This window comes from Rhinoderma darwinii, chromosome 6, assembly GCF_050947455.1.
Source record: "Rhinoderma darwinii isolate aRhiDar2 chromosome 6, aRhiDar2.hap1, whole genome shotgun sequence".
NCBI lineage: Eukaryota > Metazoa > Chordata > Amphibia > Anura > Rhinodermatidae > Rhinoderma > Rhinoderma darwinii.
Window position 1 is genome coordinate 140,413,461 of NC_134692.1, and position 17,035 is coordinate 140,430,495.

At 55.0% G+C, this 17,035-nt stretch overlaps 1 protein-coding gene across 2 annotated transcripts in view; it reads right to left on the bottom strand.

Moving 5' to 3' along the window:
- Positions 1 to 4,426: 4,426 nt before the first annotated feature.
- Positions 4,427 to 17,035, bottom strand: part of PGAP6 (post-GPI attachment to proteins 6) — a 35,469-nt gene continuing 22,860 nt past the window's right edge. For both annotated transcript variants that reach the window (XM_075830687.1, XM_075830688.1), the window contains exons 9-13: positions 15,988 to 16,124; positions 7,499 to 7,677; positions 6,458 to 6,604; positions 6,172 to 6,288; positions 4,427 to 5,378 (exon numbers count right to left, since the gene is read on the bottom strand). In XM_075830687.1, coding sequence (XP_075686802.1) covers positions 5,082 to 5,378; positions 6,172 to 6,288; positions 6,458 to 6,604; positions 7,499 to 7,677; positions 15,988 to 16,124 — 877 coding nt within the window. In that variant the 3' untranslated portion in view covers positions 4,427 to 5,081. The remainder of the gene's footprint in view (positions 5,379 to 6,171; positions 6,289 to 6,457; positions 6,605 to 7,498; positions 7,678 to 15,987; positions 16,125 to 17,035) is intronic.

Consider the following 17,035-nt stretch of genomic DNA (forward strand, 5'->3'; position numbering starts at 1 on the left):
AAGTGGCAGACAGGAAATGCAGCCTTGTTTACCATAACAAACAACCAATCAGAGATCAGCTTTTATTTTCTAAGCTACACTGGAAAAATGAAAGGTGTGCTTTGATTGGTTGCTATGGGAAACTAGGCTGACTTTTCTCTGAGGCAGTTTCCACAGGAGGAACCTATAATTCCATATGTAATTCTGTCGATTAGAAAGGAATTTCGGCAGAAATAATTTTAAAACAATAACTTGGATTTAATGGATTTGTCTGTGTATTTATTCTTGAAGGAGAACTCCGCTTGCTAACTTATTTACCACTTCCTATGATACTTCATGAAGTGTTGAGTAACTTTATAAATCCTTATCTACTGTAACTCTGTGCAGTCTCTTCTCTTGTAATCTCAGAAACTGATGGCAGGAGCACAAACAGCTGAGACAGGAAGTAGCTGTCTGGTATCTACCGTGGTCAGCCATTTTAGCTCTGATGGGGTTGTTTTTACTGTCACCTGGTCATCATCTTCTCTGTCAATCACAGTGAGATAACCCTCCCCCTGGAATCCTTCTCACTGAGCAAAGATATGCTTGATTGACTATACCTATTTTAAAGTGATCTGATATCAGTGACCAATTTGTACATCAGGGATGTGTCAGACAGACCTGAGCCTTCATCTTCAACTGGGCCTATAAAGTTACAAGTTTTTTTTTTTCCAAGTTAACAAATGAGAAATAATGGAAAGTAAAATTTCAATGGTTACGTTAGTGACAGAGGAAGTAGCTAGCTTCTCCTCCTACTTCAGCTTTAAGAGAAATCAGTATAACCACAGCCTATTACTGAAGAAAAAGAAAATGTAAGAGTTTTATTGCCCACCCTAAACTGTTTTTGTTTTTTTTTTTTTTTTTTTTTTTTACAATTAATGGCAATATTTACACCTTTAATGGATCGACTTCCAGAAACGGTGTATTTCAAAAGTTTAAACTTTAGGTTAATGAAATATTTTAGCTGTAAGCAAAAAGGAAAGATAGGAACACTTAAAAGGAGCACTCAAGGCAAACAACCTACACTGTCTTATGCCTTGCCCAGGACATAAGGGGGCGGGGCATGACACAGGGATTCAGAGGTCACCAAAGAAAGAATCTGTGTCATTCTCCGCCCCGTCAGGCGCTGCACCGGGCATTACAGAGTATCAGTGTTCCTTTAAATACTATAGGTTTGGTGTTACATTAGCCTCTGGAAGGGCCATATTTAAAAAACAAACTAGATCAAATACAGAGGGGGGGGGGGGCAGGAATCTCGTTTTGGGGTAATATTAGGAAGCACTGTTTTACTGAAAGAATGGCAGATCCATGGGATAGATAATACAGATTTTTAAAACACAGATCTATCCTAAGGCAGCGGTTTGCGCGCGTTGCAGTTCCGTGCGTCATCAGTGTTTGCTGCGTGGCTGCGTGATTTTCACGCATGTGCCATCCTTATGACACGCGGTTTTGATGTTTAGAAAAAGAAATGAAGGAAGTGCTTTTATTTTTTCCTTCATTTCTTGATCTACTGTAGCGCGAATCACGCGCGACACACGGAAGTGCTTCCGTGTGCCATGCGCGATTATCACGCACCCATTGACTTCAACGGGTGCGTGATGTGTGAAAGAACGGCCAAGTATAGGACATGGCATGAGTTTTACGCAGCGGACATATGCTGCGTGAAAATCACGGAATGTCTGAACGGCCCCATAGACTAACATAGGTCGGTGCGAATCACGGACATTAGACACGTTCGTGTGAATAAGGCCTAAGACTTACTGATTAAAGTAAAAAAAAATAGTAAACGACCCCCCAAAAAGGGGTAGAATATGTAATTCTATCCTAATATAAAAATGCTGAATATGATGTCTAATAATTAAACTAAACCACACAGAACTGCAAAAAAAAAAAGTATGATAATCTACCCGGAGATAACGCTGATTAATAATAAAAAAATATCTTAGGCTTCATTCCTGCGTCAGGGGAACCCACGAATGGAGTCCAAACTGAAACCGCTAATATAATAAAAATGAATTACTTTAGTATTTACTGTCGACACAAAATTACACACACACACACACACACACACACACACACACAATAGTTAGTATATTAAAGAGTTAATTTATTTCAGTAATTAAATTCAAAAAGTGTCCTCATCACACACAGAGGGATCTATTTCCAGCATTTTTTCTTTTAATGTTAATGATTATGGGAACAGTTAATGAAAATCCAAGAATACTGAAATATCGTCCTACTGAAAATCCTGTCCAGTATCTGCCCTCAATACTTGGTTGAGGCTCTGACTCTGCATGAATTACTGCATCAATGCGGCGTGGCATGGAGGCGATCAGCCTGTGGCACTGCTGAGGTGTTATCAATGCGGCGTGGCATGGGGGCGATCAGCCTGTGGCACTGCTGAGGTGTTATCAATGCGGCGTGGCATGGGGGCGATCAGCCTGTGGCACTGCTGAGGTGTTATCAATGCGGTGTGGCATGGAGGTGATCAGCCTGTGGCCCTGCTGAGGTGTTATGGAAGCCCAGGTTGCTTTGATATCGGCCTCCAGCTCGTCTGCATTGTTGGGTCTGGGGTCTCATCTTCCTCTTGACAATTCCCTATAGATTCTCTATGGGGTTTAGGTCGGGCGAGTTTGCTGGCCAATCAAGCACAGTGATACTGTGGTTTATTACACCAGGTATTGGTACATTTGGCATTGTGGGCAGGTGCCAAAGTCCTGCGCCTGATTGGCCTGCAAACTCGCCGACGTAAACCCCAGAGAATCTATAGGGTATTGTCAAGAGGAAGATGAGACCCCAGACCCAACAATGCAGACGAGCTGAAGGCCGATATCAAAGCAACCTGGTGTCCAAACCACCTCAGCAGTGCCACAGGCTGATCACCTCCATGCCACGCAGCATTGATCACACCTCAGCAGTGCCACAGGCTGATCGCCCCCATGCCACGCCGCATTGATAGCACCTCAGCATTGCCACAGGCTGATCACCTACATGCCACGCCGCATTGATAACACCTCAGCAGTGCCACAGGCTGATCGCCTCCATGCCACGCCGCATTGATAGCACCTCAGCAGTGCCACAGGCTGATCGCCTCCATGCCACGCCGCATTGATAGCACCTCAGCAGTGCCACAGGCTGATCGCCTCCATGCCACGCCGCATTGATAACACCACAGCAGTGCCACAGGCTGATCGCCTCCATGCCATGCCGCATTGATAACACCTCAGCAGTGCCACAGGCTGATCGCCTCCATGCCACGCCGCATTGATAACACCTCAGCATTGCCACAGGCTGATCACCTCCATGCCACGCCGCATTGATAACACCTCAGCAGTGCCCCAGGCTGATCGCCTCCATGCCACGCCACACTGATGCAGTAATTCATGCAGAGTCGGAGCCCCGACCAAGTATTGGGGGCAGATACTGGACAGACTTCTCAGTTGGACGACATTTCGGTATTAAACATAATTTTTGAAATTGGGCTTCTATAATATTCTCATTTTCTGACACTAAAATTTGGGGTTTCATTAACTGTTCCCATAATCAACAACATTAGAAGAAAAAAATGCTGGAAATAGATCCCTCTGTGTAATGAATCTATAGAATATACGAGAGACACTTTTTGAATTGAATTACTGAAATAAATAAACTTTTTGATGATATTGTAACTCATTGAGAAGCACGAGTATATAAAACGTATTATTAATATTTTTAATTCATTTCATTTAGTTTCGTGGCGCTCATTAATGAAAAAGTAAAGTGTGCGATAAAACGTTTGTTTTCTTCAATTTTATTTTACCCATAAAAATTGCATCCTCGCTGATTATCATGGGTAACATCTCCATTTGAACTGGTTTCGTACATGTCCCCCCTTCGAAAAAAAAATCTATAAACAATTCCCTGGTACTATGAAGTCCCTGTTTTAGTCATTCATCCCAAGAGCTGGGCCCAGACATGGATTGTGGTGGAGGTGTGAATGTTGGTGAACGGATTTCGAGTATATACAGGAGTGGACTGATGGTAATCTGGGCCCCTGGGCATAAATGGTCATGGGCTCCTCAACAACCCGTCGCTCTTACCACTTGCGTTTCTTGTTTGCAGGCCCGGTCCTTACACTTTAAATGAGGACTTTTACGGACCATGTGACTGTGAGCCCACTGCGGGCATTGACTGTTAGGCATTGCCCAAATAGTCCGTCCACCCCTGAGTATATACATGTATAGGGCCAGTACACACACACACACACACACACACACACACACACACACACACTATAATTATGAGTAATTAATGTAAAACACAAGTCGACTAATCCTCCAGGGTCGGCGATACCATTTCTCCACCAGCGTGGGGGAGGGGGGTGTCTAATCTTCGATCCGAGACACGATAAGTAAAGACTATTCAAATCTTCAACTTTAAAGCCAAAACTTTATTGTGAGTTGGGGGAGGGGCACAAATTCGCTCCCATAAAAACCACTAGTGTCCAAACCTAACGTCCCTTAACGGATCACGGTAAACAGGAACAATCAGAGAAGATGACTTTCCACCATCTAATTAATTATAGCCGAATTTAGAAATTATTGCTTCTACCTACGAGGCGGATTTCCGGGTCACTTAGAACATGCGATTCAATAGTGATTGTCCACACATTCATTAGGTCATTGCAGATCATATAGATAAGGCAAGGAGTTGTGCAGGCAAAAAAAGAAAAAAAATTGGAATATTTTTGGTTATAAAATTGCATTTGGTGCCGTGCAATCGGAGTCATGGAAGATGAAATGCGCCAAGATCAGCGCAATTACCTAGAGAAGAGAATTCTTCTGGAAAATCAGAACTTCTGCCGTGTCAATTCCTCATGGAGGTAAAGAATGAAAAATAAAAAAAAAATGGCTGATTTTCATTTAACGGCCTTCCCGATATCGTCCATATTAAATAAAAAGACTATTAAGAAAAATTCTGCGTGTTCTGCACAATGAGTGTGAATATAGTGCAAAAGCACCAATTTAAAGTGACAGGCTCCAGGTTTCCTTCCCCTGGATGGAAGTGAGAACAGTTCCAATGTATCATGTGACCACGTACAGTTCCTCGCGGTCGTCTTGGCAGATTTTATACCCGCAGCCCAGCATGTCAGACCACTCCCAAGATTTTTTACTCCTTTCTCGAGGCGGTAGAAGAAACGCTACGCTGGTCGCCACCATGATGTGCCAGAGGCTATGAGTGTAATAGTAATTGGCGTTGGTTTCTGCGAAGACGTAAACGGAAATGGCCGTTAAAGCCAAGGCTACACCGGGTAGCAGGAAAAATACCCATCGCTGCCAACTTGGAGGGTAACAGTGGCGACGCTTCACTCCCCGAGTTGTCTAAAATAGAAATTTTGCATATTAAAAGGATAAAAGTAAAAATCCAAAAAGACAAAAAAACAAAACAAGAGCATGACCATAGAATAACCCGACAATAGATATATAGAGTATTCCAACAATAAATATTCAAGGAAAAACTTTCCATTTCTCCCTAAACTTGGTAGGGATCCCCCTGTGACTAAAAAAATTTCCAAAAAGTTCAAAAATTTTCTAAAAATTACTGAAATGATCTAATCTCAATTTCTTCAGAATCCATGAGATTTTTTTTTATCTTTAATGCTGTTGATTGCTGACCCTAAATATTATCTAGAGGGATGGGGCACGGATTAAAAAAATTCCTCCCAAAACTGTATTTAAAGGGTAAAAGGCAACGAGTAAGGATCTTTGGAGGGCATAAAAAAGCTGAACTCGTGGGCACAATTGCACCTACAAAATGACCAGAAGATGCCAGTCCTCCCTAAATCCCAAAACGCAATTTTTTAGGGGTCATGGACTAGGGAAGTGTGTCATGTGATCCCTCCCACTTCTACTGATTGGCTAAAGGGGCTCCCAGATAGGAGGAGCATATGTGGCTGCTATTTTCCAGCCCCCGACTGGCACTCTGGGAGATCAATGGGTGCAATTGTGGCGCTAACTTTATTTTATTGGGGCGCAGTAAAAAAAAAAAATTTTGTATCATTTTTGTTTTAAGTCAAAACATATACAGATAATTTGGGAGCAGTAGACGTCTCAGCGTACAGACAGATTTAGTTCCTAAAGGGGAACTTTTTGTAGATGAACTGATGATATTTACCCAGGCGATCACCAGGATTATTAAAGCAAAAAGACAGGGGCCCAGCATGTTCCAGATCCCTCTGCGGTCGAGTTGCATAGACATTGCAATAACTAATGTCCCCAGCATGAAGAGGACCTGCCCAAAAGGAACAAAACATTCGTTACATTTATTTTAAAAAAAATAAAAAATTTAGGGCGTTGCAATTTTTTTAAAACTTTTTGATCAGGAATACATTGAGGAAAGTAAAAAATACATTTTGTTTTGTATTCGGGGACAACGTGGAGATAACTCATTCGTCACTTACATATTTGATGATATTTTTCAGTCGGGCCATACACAGTATGGTCACCCAGATGGCGACGACCGAGCCAAAGAAGTCGCAGAACTGTAGTGTGTCGTAGTCCATGATGCACATGACGGTCACCCCGGGCTGGTCACAGGCGTGATAGAACTGAAAGAGCAAAGCATGCTGGTAATTTACATAAAGAACACTATGGCGTGGGCAGTATAGAAAATAGGGGTGGTTGCACTTTTTACCACATCAGGAAAATAGCGGGACATAAGAAGATTAGGGCAACAAACCTCAAACTTGGGGAGCCCAAGACAGCGGGGTAACAACATCTGAGGAGCCTAGGGCTGTGGACCCTCAAAACCTGGAAAGCCCATGAATTCCACCGCCCAGGGAGGACCCAGGTGCCCTGGCACCCAGGAGCCCTGCCACCCAGGGAGGACCCAGGAGCCCTGCCACCCAGGGAGAACCCAGGAGCCCTGCCACCCAGGGAGAACCCAGGAGCCCTGCCACCCAGGGAGGACCCAGGAGCCCTGCCACCCAGGGAGGACCCAGGAGCCCTGCCACCCAGGGAGAACCCAGGAGCCCTGCCACCCAGGGAGAACCCAGGAGCCCTGCCACCCAGGGAGGACCCAGGAGCCCTGCCACCCAGGGAGGACCCAGGAGCCCTGCCACCCAGGGAGGACCCAGGAGCCCTGCCACCCAGGGAGGACCCAGGAGCCCTGCCACCCAGGGAGAACCCAGGAGCCCTGCCACCCAGGGAGGACCCAGGAGCCCTGCCACCCAGGGAGAACCCAGGAGCCCTGCCACCCAGGGAGAACCCAGGAGCCCTGCCACCCAGGGAGAACACAGGAGCCCTGCCACCCAGGGAGAACCCAGGAGCCCTGCCACCCAGGGAGAACCCAGGAGCCCTGCCACCCAGGGAGAACCCAGGAGCCCTGCCACCCAGGGAGAACCCAGGAGCCCTGCCACCCAGGGAGAATCCAGGAGCCCTGCCATCAAGGGGCCCATGTCATATGGTGGGAAACCCAGAAGCCCCATCATCTATGCACCTACCGTTGAGAAGAACATGGTGTAGGCGTAGACAGCAGCCTCCACAAAATACAGGTGGTAAATGGCCACTATAATAGTGGGCACGAACAGCAGGTTACTGAGGGTCAGTAATAATGTGGAGGTCAATTGCTGCGCCACCGACTGCGCGTTTTGGTCATCTGTGCAGCTCCAACCGGCCCAGCCTGGCAGAAAAAAAAAATATAAAAAAATCTGATATTCGATTCTAACGTCACCAACCAGGTTTACGAGGCCTCAAGCTGAGAGTGTGAAGGAATTTGAATATTAAACAACCATTTCAAGCGTTCTAATGGTAAAGTGACCGGCTGCGGTCAGTGGTGGGTCTGGTTGGGAGCTGATAAAATATGAGGACATCACTGTTTCTACGGATTGCAGGGAGTTCCTTCTCGGGTGCACCGGCGTGGGGAATATTGATATGTTTCAGGTGTGTGTTCCTCTCATCGCAGGTACTTGTAAGTGCTTGTAGTGGGTGGGATGCGCTAGTATTGTGGAAACTGCAACCATTTCATCAAAACACTGCCCCCTATGATTGAGGATTTCTAAAAAGTGCAGATTTGAGGTGGCATATTAGTGGCACACGCAGGGGGACGCGGATAAAACGGACAGTGCCGTCGAGGCAAGGAACCACTAGTTCCCTACCCCGCCATTCGGTCCTTTTCTTGTGATGCAGGTGGCGCTATGGCGTCATTCTGCTGGAGCAAGCCTGGTCAGAAGAGAACAGTTCGGCATCACTGGAGGAGAGAATGGCACGGGAAACGGGACAGGTGAGTGCTTAAGCAGCACTACCTACATGGGCACTGTGGCACTACCTACGGGGGGCACGGAGTGTGGCGCTACCTACGGGGGGCAATGAGTGTGGCGCTACCTACGGGGGGCACGGAGTGTGGCGCTACCTACGGGGGGCACGGAGTGTGGCGCTACCTACGGGGGGCACGGAGTGTGGCGCTACCTACGGGGGGCACGGAGTGTGGCGCTACCTGCGGGGGGCACGGAGGGTGGCGCTACCTGCGGGGGGCACGGAGGGTGGCGCTACCTACGGGGGGCACGGAGTGTGGCGCTACCTACAGGGGGCACGGAGTGTGGCGCTACCTACGGGGGGCACGGAGTGTGGCGCTACCTACGGGGGGCACGGAGTGTGGCGCTACCTACGGGGGGCACGGAGTGTGGCGCTACCTACGGGGGGCACGGAGTGTGGCGCTACCTACGGGGGGCACGGAGTGTGGCGCTACCTACGGGGGGCACGGAGTGTGGCGCTACCTACGGGGGGCACGGAGTGTGGCGCTACCTACGGGGGGCACGGAGTGTGGCGCTACCTACGGGGGGCACGGAGTGTGGCGCTACCTACGGGGGGCACGGAGTGTGGCGCTACCTACGGGGGGCACGGAGTGTGGCGCTACCTACGGGGGGCACGGAGTGTGGCGCTACCTACGGGGGGCACGGAGTGTGGCGCTACCTACGGGGGGCACGGAGTGTGGCGCTACCTACGGGGGGCACGGAGTGTGGCGCTACCTACGGGGGGCACGGAGTGTGGCGCTACCTGCGGGGGGCACGGAGTGTGGCGCTACCTGCGGGGGGCACGGAGTGTGGCGCTACCTGCGGGGGGCACGGAGTGTGGCGCTACCTGCGGGGGGCACGGAGTGTGGCGCTACCTACGGGGGGCACGGAGTGTGGCGCTACCTACGGGGGGCACGGAGTGTGGCGCTACCTACGGGGGGCACGGAGTGTGGCGCTACCTACGGGGGGCACGGAGTGTGGCGCTACCTACGGGGGGCACGGAGTGTGGCGCTACCTACGGGGGGCACGGAGTGTGGCGCTACCTACGGGGGGCAATGAGTGTGGCGCTACCTACGGGGGGCACGGAGTGTGGCGCTACCTACGGGGGGCAATGAGTGTGGCGCTACCTACGGGGGGCACGGAGTGTGGCGCTACCTACGGGGGGCACGGAGTGTGGCGCTACCTACGGGGGGCACGGAGTGTGGCGCTACCTGCGGGGGGCACGGAGGGTGGCGCTACCTGCGGGGGGCACGGAGGGTGGCGCTACCTACGGGGGGCACGGAGTGTGGCGCTACCTACGGGGGGCACGGAGTGTGGCGCTACCTACGGGGGGCACGGAGTGTGGCGCTACCTACGGAGGGCACGGAGTGTGGCGCTACCTACGGGGGGCACGGAGTGTGGCGCTACCTACGGGGGGCACGGAGTGTGGCGCTACCTACGGGGGGCACGGAGTGTGGCGCTACCTACGGGGGGCACGGAGTGTGGCGCTACCTACGGGGGGCACGGAGTGTGGCGCTACCTACGGGGGGCACGGAGTGTGGCGCTACCTACGGGGGGCACGGAGTGTGGCGCTACCTACGGGGGGCACGGAGTGTGGCGCTACCTACGGGGGGCACGGAGTGTGGCGCTACCTACGGGGGGCACGGAGTGTGGCGCTACCTGCGGGGGGCACGGAGTGTGGCGCTACCTGCGGGGGGCACGGAGTGTGGCGCTACCTGCGGGGGGCACGGAGTGTGGCGCTACCTGCGGGGGGCACGGAGTGTGGCGCTACCTGCGGGGGGCACGGAGTGTGGCGCTACCTGCGGGGGGCACGGAGTGTGGCGCTACCTGCGGGGGGCACGGAGGGTGGCGCTACCTGCGGGGGGCACGGAGGGTGGCGCTACCTGCGGGGGGCACGGAGGGTGGCGCTACCTGCGGGGGGCACGGAGGGTGGCGCTACCTGCGGGGGGCACGGAGGGTGGCGCTACCTGCGGGGGGCACGGAGGGTGGCGCTACCTGCGGGGGGCACGGAGGGTGGCGCTACCTGCGGGGGGCACGGAGGGTGGCGCTACCTGCGGGGGGCACGGAGGGTGGCGCTACCTGCGGGGGGGCACGGAGGGTGGCGCTACCTGCGGGGGGCACGGAGGGTGGCGCTACCTGCGGGGGGCACGGAGGGTGGCGCTACCTGCGGGGGGCACGGAGTGTGGCGCTACCTGCGGGGGGCACGGAGGGTGGCGCTACCTGCGGGGGGCACGGAGGGTGGCGCTACCAACGGGGGGCACGGAGGGTGGCGCTACCTACGGGGGGCACGGAGGGTGGCGCTTCCTACGGAGGGCACGGAGGGTGGCGCTACCTACGGAGGGCACGGAGGGTGGCGCTACCTACGGGGGGCACGGAGGGTGGCGCTACCTACGGGGGGCACGGAGGGTGGCGCTACCTACGGGGGGCACGGAGTGTGGCGCTACCTACGGGGGGCACGGAGTGTGGCGCTACCTACGGGGGGCACGGAGTGTGGCGCTACCTACGGGGGGCACGGAGTGTGGCGCTACCTACGGGGGGCACGGAGTGTGGCGCTACCTACGGGGGGCACGGAGTGTGACGCTACCTACGGGGGGCACGGAGTGTGGCGCTACCTACGGGGGGCACGGAGTGTGGCGCTACCTACGGGGGGCACGGAGTGTGGCGCTACCTACGGGGGGCACGGAGTGTGGCGCTACCTACGGGGGGCACGGAGTGTGGCGCTACCTACGGGGGGCACGGAGTGTGGCGCTACCTACGGGGGGCACGGAGTGTGGCGCTACCTACGGGGGGCACGGAGTGTGGCGCTACCTACGGGGGGCACGGAGTGTGGCGCTACCTACGGGGGGCACGGAGTGTGGCGCTACCTACGGGGGGCACGGAGTGTGGCGCTACCTACGGGGGGCACGGAGTGTGGCGCTACCTACGGGGGGCACGGAGTGTGGCGCTACCTACGGGGGGCACGGAGGGTGGCGCTACCTACGGGGGGCACGGAGGGTGGCGCTTCCTACGGAGGGCACGGAGGGTGGCGCTACCTACGGGGGGCACGGAGGGTGGCGCTACCTACGGGGGGCACGGAGTGTGGCGATACCTACGGGGGGCACGGAGTGTGGCGATACCTACGGGGGGCACGGAGTGTGGCGATACCTACGGGGGGCACGGAGTGTGGCGCTACCTACGGGGGGCACGGAGTGTGGCGCTACCTACGGGGGGCACGGAGGGTGGCGCTTCCTACGGAGGGCACGGAGGGTGGCGCTACCTACGGGGGGCACGGAGGGTGGCGCTACCTACGGGGGGCACGGAGGGTGGCGATACCTACGGGGGGCACGGAGTGTGGCGATACCTACGGGGGGCACGGAGTGTGGCGATACCTACGGGGGGCACGGAGTGTGGCGCTACCTACGGGGGGCACGGAGGGTGGCGCTACCTACGGGGGGCACGGAGGGTGGCGATACCTACGGGGGGCACGGAGTGTGGCGATACCTACGGGGGGCACGGAGTGTGGCGATACCTACGGGGGGCACGGAGTGTGGCGATACCTACGGGGGGCACGGAGTGTGGCGATACCTACGGGGGGCACGGAGTGTGGCGATACCTACGGGGGGCACGGAGTGTGGCGACACCTACGAGGGGCACGGAGTGTGGCGACACCTACGAGGGGCACGGAGTGTGGCGCTACCTACGGGGGGCACGGAGTGTGGCGCTACCTACGGGGGGCACGGAGTGTGGCGCTACCTACGGGGGGCACGGAGTGTGGCGCTACCTACGGGGGGCACGGAGTGTGGCGCTACCTACGGGGGGCACGGAGTGTGACGCTACCTACGGGGGGCACGGAGTGTGGCGCTACCTACGGGGGGCACGGAGTGTGGCGCTACCTACGGGGGGCACGGAGTGTGGCGCTACCTACGGGGGGCACGGAGTGTGGCGCTACCTACGGGGGGCACGGAGTGTGGCGCTACCTACGGGGGGCACGGAGTGTGGCGCTACCTACGGGGGGCACGGAGTGTGGCGCTACCTACGGGGGGCACGGAGTGTGGCGCTACCTACGGGGGGCACGGAGTGTGGCGCTACCTACGGGGGGCACGGAGTGTGGCGCTACCTACGGGGGGCACGGAGTGTGGCGCTACCTACGGGGGGCACGGAGTGTGGCGCTACCTACGGGGGGCACGGAGTGTGGCGCTACCTACGGGGGGCACGGAGGGTGGCGCTACCTACGGGGGGCACGGAGGGTGGCGCTTCCTACGGAGGGCACGGAGGGTGGCGCTACCTACGGGGGGCACGGAGGGTGGCGCTACCTACGGGGGGCACGGAGTGTGGCGATACCTACGGGGGGCACGGAGTGTGGCGATACCTACGGGGGGCACGGAGTGTGGCGATACCTACGGGGGGCACGGAGTGTGGCGATACCTACGGGGGGCACGGAGTGTGGCGCTACCTACGGGGGGCACGGAGTGTGGCGCTACCTACGGGGGGCACGGAGGGTGGCGCTTCCTACGGAGGGCACGGAGGGTGGCGCTACCTACGGGGGGCACGGAGGGTGGCGCTACCTACGGGGGGCACGGAGGGTGGCGATACCTACGGGGGGCACGGAGTGTGGCGATACCTACGGGGGGCACGGAGTGTGGCGATACCTACGGGGGGCACGGAGTGTGGCGCTACCTACGGGGGGCACGGAGGGTGGCGCTACCTACGGGGGGCACGGAGGGTGGCGATACCTACGGGGGGCACGGAGTGTGGCGATACCTACGGGGGGCACGGAGTGTGGCGATACCTACGGGGGGCACGGAGTGTGGCGATACCTACGGGGGGCACGGAGTGTGGCGATACCTACGGGGGGCACGGAGTGTGGCGATACCTACGGGGGGCACGGAGTGTGGCGACACCTACGAGGGGCACGGAGTGTGGCGACACCTACGAGGGGCACGGAGTGTGGCGCTACCTACGGGGGGCACGGAGTGTGGCGCTACCTACGGGGGGCACGGAGTGTGGCGCTACCTACGGGGGGCACGGAGTGTGGCGCTACCTACGGGGGGCACGGAGTGTGGCGCTACCTACGGGGGGCACGGAGTGTGGCGCTACCTACGGGGGGCACGGAGTGTGGCGCTACCTACGGGGGGCACGGAGTGTGGCGCTACCTACGGGGGGCACGGAGTGTGGCGCTACCTACGGGGCGCACGGAGTGTGGCGCTACCTACGGGGAGCACGGAGTGTGGCGCTACCTACGGGGAGCACGGAGTGTGGCGCTACCTACGGGGGGCACGGAGTGTGGCGCTACCTACGGGGGGCACGGAGTGTGGCGCTACCTACGGGGGGCACGGAGTGTGGCGATACCTACGGGGGGCACGGAGTGTGGCGATACCTACGGGGGGCACGGAGTGTGGCGATACCTACGGGGGGCACGGAGTGTGGCGATACCTACGGGGGGCACGGAGTGTGGCGATACCTACGGGGGCACGGAGTGTGGCGATACCTACGGGAGGCACGGAGTGTGGCGATACCTACGGGGGGCACGGAGTGTGGCGATACCTACGGGGGGCACGGAGTGTGGCGATACCTACGGGGGGCACGGAGTGTGGCGATACCTACGGGGGGCACGGAGTGTGGCGATACCTACGGGGGGCACGGAGTGTGGCGATACCTACGGGGGGCACGGAGTGTGGCGATACCTACGGGGGGCACGGAGTGTGGCGATACCTACGGGGGGCACGGAGTGTGGCGATACCTACGGGGGGCACGGAGTGTGGCGATACCTACGGGGGGCACGGAGTGTGGCGATACCTACGGGGGGCACGGAGTGTGGCGATACCTACGGGGGCACGGAGTGTGGAGATACCTACGGGAGGCACGGAGTGTGGCGATACCTACGGGGGGCACGGAGTGTGGCGATACCTACGGGGGGCACGGAGTGTGGCGCTACCTACGGGGGGCACGGAGTGTGGCGCTACCTACGGGGGGCACGGAGTGTGGCGCTACCTACGGGGGGCACGGAGTGTGGCGATACCTACGGGGGGCACGGAGTGTGGCGATACCTACGGGGGGCACGGAGTGTGGCGATACCTACGGGGGGCACGGAGTGTGGCGATACCTACGGGGGGCACGGAGTGTGGCGATACCTACGGGGGGCACGGAGTGTGGCGATACCTACGGGGGGCACGGAGTGTGGCGATACCTACGGGGGCACGGAGTGTGGCGATACCTACGGGAGGCACGGAGTGTGGCGATACCTACGGGGGGCACGGAGTGTGGCGATACCTACGGGGGGGCACGGAGTGTGGCGATACCTACGGGGGGCACGGAGTGTGGCGATACCTACGGGGGGCACGGAGTGTGGCGATACCTACGGGGGGCACGGAGTGTGGCGATACCTACGGGGGGCACGGAGTGTGGCGATACCTACGGGGGGCACGGAGTGTGGCGATACCTACGGGGGGCACGGAGTGTGGCGATACCTACGGGGGGCACGGAGTGTGGCGCTACCTACACTGGTTTTTGCAATACGTGTAGTAGTCAGCACATATCCACTAGTCTAGCCCTTTATTTTATCAGAACTTGTACTATAAAGGGCTCGGCCGGTGGACACGTGGGTGGTGTAAATAACTTAGATGGAAAATTATGTGTTTAGAAATCCCCTTTAAAAATCCTGCGTTCTCCCCTACATTTGGACAAGTGCAGATTTTACCCTCTGGCGAATGACGTCGATTGAGGTATTTGGAGCAGAGAGACAGGTTGAACGATATAATAATAATAAACTATTTGACCTTTAAAATTCTCTTGTAAGTTACATATATATATATATATACAGTCACTGGCATTGCTGCAGGACAGGGAGTATATATGTACATAGCGAAAAAATATTACAGCCCATAATTAGAATAGAGCCAGAGGGGAAGCAGTGCATTGTGGGTGTGAACACTAAATTCTAAGTCTGGTGGTAGGATGAGGATTGATGTGGAAGGCTACGTGCTCCCTCGTATATAGTGTGGGGTAAAGGCCGGCCCCCACCTATGTTGTTCTATTTTGGGTTAACAACCATTTGGCCAATAAAACCTCAAGTTCTGCAACTTTACAAAATAGAATTTGTTTTTCAGTTCTTCACAATTTTCAAGGTCTCTGCTTGTTATCAGTGGATGGAAACATTCTTCTTTGCATCCAGAGGAAAAAGTCTCACACAGATGCATACACTGTAACAAGCGCTGCATCTATGCGAGCGGTAAAAAAAAATAAAAAAATGTTCTCGTTCACTGACAGCAAGGAGAGATCTTGTACATGGTGAGGAATTATAACAGAAATTCTATTAGAACGTTGCTGAACTTTTAATTATAATACATCTTCGTATCAGAAAAAGTTTATTAAGACGTTGGTCAACGCCGAAATTTCCTTTACGCCTCATGCACTCGACCGTGTGCGCCGTGCGAGTCCCGTCAGTGATCCGAGGAAAGATAGGACATGTTCTATCTTTCCTCGGATCGGAGATCGGGACCATTTTTCACGGACCCGATTCACCCGCTAAAGTGAATGGGTGCGTGAAGACTATCGGGTGCCACTCAGATGCCGTAAAAACGGCCCGAGTGCTACAACAGTCGTGTGCAAGAGACCTTAATCTATTGAAGGGATTATGCAGATATCACCAGCAGGGGGCAACCTGGGTAAAAACCTGCAATTTTACTCGCGATCAACGATAGAACTAGGATACCCGTTCTCACCTGCTTTGCAGCTGCAGGCGGCATACAGATATCCGTTCCTCCGGAGCAGCCTGCACTCCCCGTATGTTCCGCAGTCATCCAGGCAGGGGCTGAGGTAGGCCGTCACTATCACTTTGAAGATCTGCTGTTGGCACGTACTGAAAAAACAAATATTCCCAAAAAAAAAAAAAAAATATTAAAAATGACCTGACATACGTGCTATTACAGAGACCGCCAATGTGACTGTAACCGGACACGTGTAAATATGAACCTTAAAGGGCAGCTCCACCCAACATATATAATTCTGAACACCAGCTCATGAGATCCTCCATGCATACACACCAACTAATCACTGACTCCGTTACAACCGACAATCTCCACTTTATGAGCAAGGTTGAAAGGTTGTCACAGCTCCGCCCTGTTATCAGCAATACAGGGTAGTCACAGCCCCGCCCCCTTACCATCATCACTAGATAGTAATATGACCTTGCTGACACTGAATGACTCCTTAACATTGATGTCAGCCACTTAGTGTCATCAAACCCCTCGCCACCTATTACCACAAAGTAAGACGAAGGCTTAAAGTCAAACTGTCCTGGAGACAGCCCCCCTAACATCTATTTCATCGTACAAACACCCTAAGAACGTTGAACTAGAGAGCACCATTATTAAACAACCTCCTCCTGCCAATCAGGAGGCTGGAAAGAAGCGAGCAACATATGCCCCGCCTTTCTCTGAGCCCGCTCAGCCATTCAGAAAAGCCGAGAGGGATCACATGACACTTTCCAGCAGACCTAACTTCTGAAAAACTAAAGGAGTCCTGTTTCTAAGGAGACAGGACTCACTTTTCTTGCCTCTAGGTTGCCAATTTGGGGTGAAGTTAATTAATACAACTGCACCCCAACATTTATGGGGTATTAGGGAATCTGGAAAAGACTTGATCTGGGAGGAGTGCGGCCGGGTGACATGTCGTCTTTAAGCTCATATACGGACAATAATGTTTGGTTTAATAAATCAAATCGACACCAAGGTAGAAGATTGCGGATTGAGCTCAGTGTTGGCAGAATAT